Here is a 9,709-nt window from a genome sequence, read left to right on the forward strand (position 1 = left end):
GGGCTAGGGTATGCTGCTAGGGAAAAGTGAGGGCTTTTGTGTCCCTCCATACCCTTGTCCTGTGCCATCTCTGACCTCCAGCTATCTTCATCCCAGCCCTCGACCTGCTGCAGAGCCTGGTGGTTTCTCTTCGACGAGAGCAGGGAGCATAGGCAGAAGGTGACGTGGCCTAGGGCAGCTCCGGCCAGACATGCCTTAACATTACCTCCTGCCACTCAGGCAGGGGTGTAGGGCCTGGTGAGCCCAGTCCCAGCAAGCTTGCCCTGTTTGGCCCCAGGACGCCCGGCTGCAGCCCTGCTGTCTCCCAGCACGCTCAGTCGGGGCCCTCAGGGCTGGCAGGGAAGGTAAAGGCCCGGCAGCCCTGGCTGCCCTCTTTCTGCCCCCATCCACTGCTCACAGCATCTCTTGATGATAATTTCAACAAGGCTTTGGGGTCTCGGCCAAGTGCACACTACTGCTGTGCTCTGCCAGGCCCAGGGCACTGGTGTCACTTCTTCCTGCTTGAGCTGAGTGGGACATGGGAACTGGGGATGTGCTGAAGGTGGCAACATGCCTTGTACAGGAGGTTGTGCCAGCTCTGTGCACTGAGAAATGGTGGTGCCTGTGGCCTGCGTCAACCAGCTCACCAGCAAGTAGCTCTGTGCACTGGGTAAAGGGACACAGCCCCGTTTGGAGGCTGCAGTGTCGGTATCAGGAGCACCTACACCCTGGCTGTGTTGCTCCATCCCACAGACACACTCTGATTGTTGGGTCTTACATCTTCCTGCCATGCTGGCGCCCGTGCTGGCTGAGTCTGCCAGCTGGTCATGAGCAAGTATGACCCTGAGTGTGCATAGGCCATGATGCAGCATGATGCCATGGGGAGAGGGATGCTCTGTGCCCCAGTGACCCACCCCGTGGGGCCCAGTTTATCCTGGGGGTGGTGAGCAGGAAGAGGTGATGGCTGGGTGACAGCTGGCTGGGAGATTTGCTGAGGGCATTATTTAATGCTGTGGGTAAATGGAGAAACAGTAGCTAATTCTGGAACCTTTAATCCTCTTCCTCCTGCGGGGATGTGGCATGTGCCAGTCACGCAGCTGCTAACTGGCCCTGGGGAAAAGTCCCGGCAGTTCCCCAGGCCTGCTGTAGGTTGTGGTGACTCCAGACCATGGGTGAGGTGCAGAAGGTAAGTGAGATCCAGATCCCACCTGCTCTGGAGTTGGTGCCCAGACACCAGCTCCTGGCTGCACCATGCCACTGCCAGGCAGGTTGGTAGTGCAGGACCAGGGTATCACCCTGGGCTTGTCCCTCCAGTCTGCCCAAGAGAACTGGCAGGGCTCCCGGGGTAGGGTCAGCACACCAAGGGGATGGGGATTGAGGCTGGACAGAACCACCACGGGGCCATCCTAAGCTTGGACACTTTGGGATCCACCTCCTGGAGCTGGCTCAGCACACACAGGATACCCACGGCCAACAGGATGCTCAGCTCTCCCTTCTGAAACCAGGGCACTCTGCAGCACCCCGGCACCCCACACGGCTCTCCCAGCATCCCTCGCCCCCAGGGGCTGCTCTCTGTCATCCAGAAGCTGAAAAGCTCCCCGGAGCAGGAGCTCCGTATTGTCCTGCTGGGGCTGGACAATGCTGGAAAGACCACGCTGCTGAAATGCCTGGCGTCCGAGGAGGTCAGCACCATCACACCCACCCAGGTAGGTGCTGCTCTGGGCAATACACGGCGGACGGCGGGTGGGTGGCAGGTGCCGCCTTCCCCTTGTGTGATGCTCGGGTTTGCTTCCCTATGCAGGGGTTCAATATAAAGAGCGTCCACTCACACGGCTTCAAGCTGAATGTCTGGGACATTGGGGGGCAGCGCTCCATCCGTCCGTACTGGAGGAAGTATCTGGGCAACACCGACCTGCTGGTGAGCGGGGCAGCTGCAGGCAGTCCCACGCACAGGAGAGCTGCGTGCTCTGCGCTGGGGGCCCTGTAGCCCTGCAGAGCTGTGCAGAAGGCGCAGGAGCCGTGCAGCTCGCTGCTCACTGTCTCATTTGTCCCCGTGGCAGATTTATGTCATTGACAGTGCAGACCAGAAGCGCTTCGAGGAGACGGGGCAGGTATGAGGGGCCAGACCCAGAGCAGCAGAGCCCTGGGGCTGGGCTGGGGGTGGCTGCAGAACCCTGGGCTCCAGACTGGGGTGCTACTGCTCTCTAAGGACTGAAGCGGGGGGGGGCTGTACATTACCATGGAGCAGTGCTGCTATGGGGTCCCTCCTGTCTGGGTGAGCTGCCCGTAGTGCTATACAGGAAGGGCTTGTGGTGAGGGTCTCTACTCAGCATTACAGGGGATTGGCATGCAGATCTGCCCCACTGCAAGGCCCTTGTTCTGTGCCTGGCCTGCTCCCTCAATTTTAGCCAAGCTGGGTGTGATACCCCAGGGGTACCAGACAGGGGGGCAACTGACAGACAACCTCCAACCCTCCCTCTCCCCAGTGAGGGCATGTGAGAGCGACCCCTTGTTTACTGGCCTTACTCCTGTTCTCCCATGTCTCTAGCATCAGGTTAACAATATGATAAAGCAAAGATTTACTCTTTGAAGCTCAAGCAGTGAATTCAGAGTTACATAACCTAGAAATGAAACCAAGCAGGGGAAGATGAGTCTCTGAGTACCAGTCTAGGCTGTACCAACATCAGATGCTGCCTGGAACAGAGGTTTGGGTATGCCAGACAACATGGGGCTGACAGCAGGGCTTCCTAGGGGCACTAAGTCCAAGACGGTCTTGGGGCTGGGAGTGTTTTACCTTTTGGCAATACTGAATGCAGCTCCCAGGTTCTCTTCAAGGCAGATGTAGTTTCAGGGGCACATATCTCTCCCTTGGGATACCTGGCATACCTCACAGCTTCCTTGGGCGTGTTATCAGTACCAGCTGGGGCAATGAGGCACTCTGCTGGAGTGAGCTGTTCCATCCCACTGCAGGCAGCCCAGGCCAGCTAGGGCAATGGCAAGCAGCTTGGGCAGCTCCACAGAGGAGGGCTTCCTGGGGCAGCAGTGGGCAGCACTCCTGGGAGATGGTTCTCTCTTGACAGGAGCTGGCAGAGCTCACTGAGGAGGAATCTCTCATGGGAGTCCCGCTTCTGGTGTTTGCCAACAAGCAGGACCTTGTGACTGCAGCACCTGCAGCTGAAATCGCAGAAGGGCTGAGCCTCCACACCTACCGGGACCGGGAATGGCAGATCCAGTCCTGCTCAGCCCTGTCTGGGGAAGGAGTGCAGGTAGAAAGGCAAGGGCCTGTGCGCTCTGCAGAGGTGAGAAAGAAGCTAAGGGCATGGGATACTCTTGGGGCTACACTCTCATCTGTCTCTCTTCCTTCCAGGATGGGATGAACTGGATTTCCAGCCAGATCATGAATCGGAAGAAATGACAGCTGATAAGTGCAGGACTGGACCAAACTGCACATTCCTTAGCCATGGTCAAGCTCTTGCCCCTATGCTCCCCCTGAAGGCTTGCCTGGGCCTTGACCCCCAAACTACCATGCTTGGAAGGGTTTTCCCACCCAGTTTTTCATTGATCAGTCAGCTTCCCTCCTCTCCCTGCCTCCCGTTTTTCAGCTGCTCAGACTCCTTATATCCCTCTAATCCTCCTGCAGTACCACTACTGTGAAGGGAAGCATGTGCCCCATTGCACACCTGTCAAGGGCTTGCACATCTCCAAAATGAAAATCCAGTCAAGACTTGTCCATCAACACTGCTACCACACACTGCACAGACACTGCAAATGCTGCTGCTGTGCACACGCTGCCCGTGTTGTAAATACCATACACCAGGCACGGCACCACTGCACCCTCACACATGCCATGCACTAAATCATATCTGTTCCCTTCTTTTCTTGTAGGGTGTAAGTGTTGTTGCCCCCACCACAGTACCTGGCTCAAGAAGGTCTTGGTTCGGTATCCTGCACTCGTCAGAGAAACTACTGCATGTGCACAAGATCTGGGATATGCACAAAGAAGAGGAGAGGATCTGGCTGGACAGTCACTGGTGGAGGGTTTTCACTCCCCTGTGACAGCCCCAGTCCCAGCCATGCTGCTGAGACAGCAGCCACTGAGAGACAGCAGCCTGCAAGATTACCTTCCTACAGCACTGCCCTAAGCGCATCCCAGCTGCGGCTTCTGTTTCCCAGGCAAAAAATCCTCATCTCGAGAGCTGGAAGACGCAATTCTACAGCCAACGGGCCAGCCAAGGCTGAGTGTCTGGGCGGCTGGACGTAGGTGGGGCCCTGCGGAGCTGCTGCCGCGCCCGGCAGCCCCGCGCCCGCAGCGCGGCCCGCTGCAGCGCGGCCCGGCGGGCGGGCGGCGCTCCAATAAAGCTGACTGCGACCTCCGTGCTGCCTCCGTGCTGCCTGCGGCGCTGCCCGGGCAGCTCTGCCCTTTGCCTCCCCCGCTGCCGCCCCGGGGGCCGGGGCCGCCGCCGCCCGCCATGTTATGTGGCGTTGCCATGGCGACGGGCTGCCGGCGCCGCGCGTCTGCGCCGCGCGAGCGGGTCACGTGCCGGGGGGGGGGGGGGGGGGAAACGACACGATCCGCGCACGCTCCCGCGCGACCTTGCCCCCGTGAGACTACAGCTCCCGGCATGCCGCGCGCCGCCGCGTCCGCGCAATGCACGCCGGGAGCTGCTCTGCTGCTCCCCGCCCCCCGCTTCTCCCGCCTGCCCGCCCAACTGGTGGCGGGAAGCCTTTTCTCGTTGGTCACGGGCCCTTCTGTCATTGGCGGCTAGGGGTGACGTATATCCGCGGGAGGCGGGAAGGTGCTGATGAGAGCGCCGCTCATTGGTGGCGCCGGCTGCCGTTTCCGGGCTGGGCCCCGCGGCGGAAGCGGCGAGGCGCAGCGCGCCGGAAGACGGAAGCGGAGGATGGCGGCAGGTGCGGGTCGGCTGCTGGTGGCGGCTCTGCCGCTGCTGTTGGTGGTGGCCGGGCCGCGCCTGGCGCCTGCCGAGCTCACGGATGGCAACAGCGAGCACCTCAAGCGGGAGCACTCGCTGATGAAGCCGTACCAAGGTGAGCGCCGGGCCGGGCGGGAGGGCGGGCGGGCCGGGCGTCCCGGGCCGCCGCTCGCTGAGCCGCGCTCTCTGTGCCCGCTGCAGGCGCGGGCTCCGCCGCCATGCCGCTGTGGGACTTCCAGGGCAGCACCATGGTGACCAGCCAGTACGTCCGCCTCACTCCCGACGAGCGGAGCAGGGACGGCTCCATCTGGAACCGCGTGGTGAGAGCCCAGGGCGGGCCTGGAGGGGAGACCGCCGGGGCGCGGGGCGGCCTGGCTCCGGCCTAGGCCCTGGGGGAGATGGCCAACTCTGACGCTGCCCTGCCACCTCTTGCCGCAGCCCTGCTTCCTCAAGGACTGGGAGCTTCATGTCCACTTCAGGATTCACGGAGCTGGCAAGAAGAACCTCCATGGGGATGGTCTCGCCTTGTGGTACACACGAGAGCGCCTGATGCCAGGTGCAGTGCACAGCGGCAGGGAGGGGATGGGAGAGGGTTGCTGCACTGACAGGTCACGCTAAGCCACGGCCTCATCAGCGCTAACATGTGCCCTTGAACAGCTTTAGGAGCTGCCACTGTCCTGAAAAATTTCTCTCTAGAACTCATGTTGGTTTCCCTTCCATATACTTTTGTCAGATCAGGATTCACACCCTTGAGTATCCTGTGCCTGTTGCCCTGGTAGCAGCTGAGCACAGTGACTTACCTTGCAGTGAATGATTTGTGCAGCTGTTTTTAATAGAAATTTTGTTAGTGTCTGGTATCTGGTGTTTTCCCTGGTGAGTTTTGTGGAGAGTGTGGCTGTGTGAAACCTGCTTGCAGCAGTTCATCAAGTGTTGTGTCCCGGGTTCTCATGCAGCTGCTGCCTGAACAGAGCCCGCCCTGAGGTGAGGCGGGGCTGTATTGTTGGAAGAGATGTCAGTGCGCTGAGATCTCACAAAGTAATGCTTCAGTTCATGAGTGAAGGATTGCATTATTCTTGTGCTCACTTAATTTTGGGCTCTCTGAGAGATGGCAGGAGTATGTTTGCATGATTTTTTTCTGAGAACTTTCCATTTACTATGTTCTGCCCTGTTCCAGGGCCTGTCTTTGGCAGCAAGGATAACTTTCATGGATTGGCTATTTTCCTGGATACGTATCCCAACGATGAAGCAACAGAGGTGAGTAGCTGAGGCAGTTTGTTCCATGCTGTGGAAGCTGCTTCCTTGTGGCTTTGCGCTCTGAGTTCTTGATGTTTGGACCGAGGAAGTCTCTCTCCTTATATGAGGCTGTGCCTCCCTTTATGGGAGCTGATAAAGGAAAGAGGATTTATGTGCATTAATGAAGGTAAGGTGCTTGTTCCATCTGGTGTTGTTGACTATTCAGATGCATTTCCAAGACCTTATTTCTGCTGGTTTAGAGAGCTGGTGCAGAGCCAATGTTAACTATGCACCACCTACTAAGTAAAGTTAGAGAAATCCACCTGGTAGTTTATTCAGTGCAAGCCTTGTTTCCTGAACTTATGTGTACTTTGGCTAATCAGTCCAGATTGTTCCTGGCCCTATTCTCTGTTTTCAACCTATCTGTCGCTAAAAGAGAAACTCCTGTGCTGGCTTTTTGCTCCAGAATTCCCCTTGGCAGAAATGCAGTTCAGTTCCATTAGGAGGTGTTGGTGCTGATGGTCTTTTATTTCTGTTCGGCCCGGTACGTGTGGATCTAGTTATAGTGCAGTCAGAAGACTAACCGTTAATGAAGTCTATTGCACCAAAAACACAATGCTTGTCTTAAGCCCTGAGACGCCTGGGAAATTGCCTCATTGCCCTCTTGTCTCAGTACTCGACGAGAGGTTAATTCTTGCCTCCAGTTGGCCTATTGCAACCCAGTGATGGCATAACTTAAACAATGGTTATGCTGCTAATGTGAGATTGCATAGATCGCTGTGCTTTGTTTTTTAGCTTCCCTTTCTGGTCTTGAGCCTATTCTGCAAGATATTTTTGGGGTGGGGTCTTAATGCCATGGTCATACAATATTGTGTAATGTCCTGGACCATAAGGGGGCTGGATATGGAAGATCACAAATGACTGTTCTGTTAATAAGAGGATCCAAACCACAGAGTTTGGTTGGGGATGAATTCTAGGGGAGGATTGTGTTTGACCCAGGTCTCAGAAGATGACTGTTAGGTTTTTTGTTTTCTGAGGGTGCTTTGGTCAAGCACAGAGAACCATGGGATACTTAAGAAGATCTTGGTTCAGGTCATCCAGATAAAAGTCAGCAAAGTTTCATCCCCAAATGGGGATTATTTCTGCTACGTAGCCGTGCTTCAGACAGAAAGAGTTTCTCACTCAGTTTAGAAGCAGCTTCACATAGAAAAGGAGCCTTAATTTATTTGTTCTGCCCTTTGAACTGGACTGCGTAGGCAAAGCTGTGACTCTTGCTGTGGGGTTGCCTTGCTGAGCTTCTGGTCTTACTGAGGTTTCTGGCCAGGCAGGGAGACGGCAACTCTTCTTGGGCCACAGCCTGAAGGCTCCTGCAGGCTGAAAGCACTGATGTTTTCTTGTCTGCAGCGTGTCTTCCCGTACATCTCTGCAATGGTGAATAACGGCTCCCTGACTTATGATCATAGTAAGGATGGGCGCTGGACGGAGTTGGCAGGATGTACCGCTGACCTTCGGAACCAGAACCATGACACGTTTCTGGCAATTCGCTACTCCAGAGGTCGGCTTACGGTGAGTTGTGGAGGGAGCCCTGTGCTTTCTGCAGGTATCTTGTATACGTTAGGCAGGGCAGTTCTGAGGGTGAGTGTTGCCCTGTCAGTAGGTGACTTGGGAACAGCTGGCCAGGCTTGGCTGCCTGCTTTTCCTGCACCTCTAGCTCCAGAAGAGCTGTGGGCTGGGCAGGATGGCAGTATGCTTTTTTTGATGTGATGTTCCTATTGTGCATCTTATAGGTGATGACAGATGTGGAAGACAAGAACGAATGGAAGAACTGCATTGACATTGCAGGGGTCCGGCTGCCTACTGGCTACTTCTTTGGGGCTTCTGCTGGCACTGGAGATTTGTCTGGTGAGTGGGCTTTGCTCACAGGAATACATACCATTTGATGCCTGGAATGTAACACTATGGATGCAGTAGATTGCCTGTTTTCCCTGAATTTTCCACTGGACTCTTCAAACCATGTTGACCGTGGGACCCATGGTCTGGGAATGGAGGCAACTGAAAGTGGAGGAACATCTCAAACTACAGTTTGATACCTGGGGTATGAGGGTGGCTAGAGGGGAAGGAGACCTGGACCTGGCAGAGGATCTAGGGGTCCTCTGAGGGCATGGACATCTCTCGAGACCTCTGACAGTCTCTAGTGCTGATGGTTGTTTCCTAGACAATCATGACATTATCTCGATGAAGCTATTCCAGCTCATGGTGGATCACCCTCCAGAAGATGAGAACATTGACTGGACCAAGATTGAGCCTAGTGTCAGCCTCCTTAAGTCACCCAAAGGTGAGTCTCCAAGCTTCAGAATCCTAATGCGGAGTTTTCAGGTGTCGGGTCTGCATTCTTCTAAGGCCTGTTGGAAGCTCCATTTGATAGTAGGGCTGCCAGTGTCACACACGGGCAACCAGTAATTGCTGCCTTTGCAGTGGAAGAGAATGTGCCTTGCAGAGAAAACTTTGATCCATCATTTTGGGCACTGTGATATCCTTATTCCTTCTCAGTGTAGCAGCATTGGCTTTCCCAGGAGCTGCTCTGCCAGCGTGAGGCGGAGCAATGCCAGTGGCATTGGAGCTGTGACTCCCTGGGTGCGATCCTGGAGAACTCGAGGTTTGGCCAATTTAACTTTCCTCGTTCATGCAGATAACGTGGATGACCCAACAGGAAATTTCCGAAGTGGGCCTCTGACTGGATGGAAGGTGTTCCTGCTCCTGCTCTGTGCGCTGCTGGGCATCATTGTGTGTGCTGTGGTGGGAGCTGTGGTCTTCCAGAAACGCCAGGAGCGGAATAAGCGTTTTTACTAGTGGAAGAACTGGGCTGTGGCCTGTGCCCAAAGTGTTTGTTTTTTTTTTTGTTTTGTTTTTTTTTTGTTTTTTTTCTAGAGGGAGCTGTAAAAACTGGTTTCTAAAAGCTGTTTCTGAGAAATATCAGAAGTATTTTCTTATCTGTCCGTTCTGCCGTAACTCCTGCCAGGTGCTCGGCGTTCAACGGGCTGGACTGAGGGGGGCAACTCCGGCGGGGGCTTGTATCTCCTGTGGAAATGTCCCTTGCTCCCAGGATGGAGGGTGGGAGCCTGGAGGCAGCATGGAGACGACTGCGCCCATCTCCTCTGCTGCCTTTCCAAGGGGACAGGACCTGCTGCGCTGCGTCGAGACGGGGCGAGCAGCAGTGGGCGTCATTGTAGATGGGCTGTGTGGGGCCCTGCGGGGTGTAGGGCTGGAGCTGTGACTGGGCCATTAAAGGACTGACATCACCTGGGGCATTAGTGTTTGTCTCTTTTTCTGGGGTTAGAGGAGGTGGGGGTCCAGCCTTTTGGGAGGGGATAGGCTGCTAAGGGGGAAGAGAAGCTGGGCGCTGCATCTTTGAGGGCCTATGGCCCTTCCTTGGGTGTGGGGAAGGGGTGAATTGTCCCCTGGGGGTCCTGGCTGGCTGGGAGGGGGGAGAAATTCCCTAGAGGGACCCTAGAGAGGCCCAGGTGACTTGGGGGGGGGGGGGGGGAAATGTCTGGCAGGGAGGTCTG

At 56.0% G+C, this 9,709-nt stretch overlaps 2 protein-coding genes across 3 annotated transcripts; both read left to right on the forward strand.

Annotated features, from left to right (window-relative positions):
- Window positions 1-1,147: 1,147 nt before the first annotated feature.
- LOC134146893 (ADP-ribosylation factor-like protein 3) lies at window positions 1,148-3,562 on the forward strand. Its single transcript, XM_062587505.1, has 6 exons — window positions 1,148-1,165; window positions 1,542-1,685; window positions 1,781-1,897; window positions 2,040-2,090; window positions 3,060-3,245; window positions 3,347-3,562. The coding sequence occupies exons 1-6, from the start codon at window positions 1,148-1,150 to the stop codon at window positions 3,392-3,394; spliced, it is 564 nt and encodes a 187-aa protein (XP_062443489.1). The 3' UTR covers window positions 3,395-3,562.
- Window positions 3,563-4,844: 1,282 nt separating this feature from the next.
- LMAN2 (lectin, mannose binding 2) lies at window positions 4,845-9,448 on the forward strand. Of its 2 annotated transcripts, none has more exons than XM_062587150.1 (8): window positions 4,845-5,025; window positions 5,112-5,230; window positions 5,349-5,466; window positions 6,085-6,164; window positions 7,548-7,709; window positions 7,931-8,045; window positions 8,359-8,478; window positions 9,163-9,448. In XM_062587150.1, exons 1-8 carry the CDS (start codon window positions 4,881-4,883, stop codon window positions 9,435-9,437), a joined length of 1,134 nt encoding a protein of 377 aa, XP_062443134.1. In that variant the 5' UTR covers window positions 4,845-4,880; the 3' UTR covers window positions 9,438-9,448. The 2 variants fall into 2 exon arrangements, with proteins under 2 accessions (XP_062443134.1, XP_062443135.1); XM_062587151.1 differs by lacking the exon at window positions 9,163-9,448 and adding an exon at window positions 8,833-9,114.
- The last annotated feature ends 261 nt before the right edge of the window (window positions 9,449-9,709 follow it).

The sequence above is a fragment of the Rhea pennata genome, chromosome 14 (genome assembly GCF_028389875.1).
Source record: "Rhea pennata isolate bPtePen1 chromosome 14, bPtePen1.pri, whole genome shotgun sequence".
Taxonomy (NCBI): Eukaryota; Metazoa; Chordata; class Aves; order Rheiformes; family Rheidae; genus Rhea; species Rhea pennata.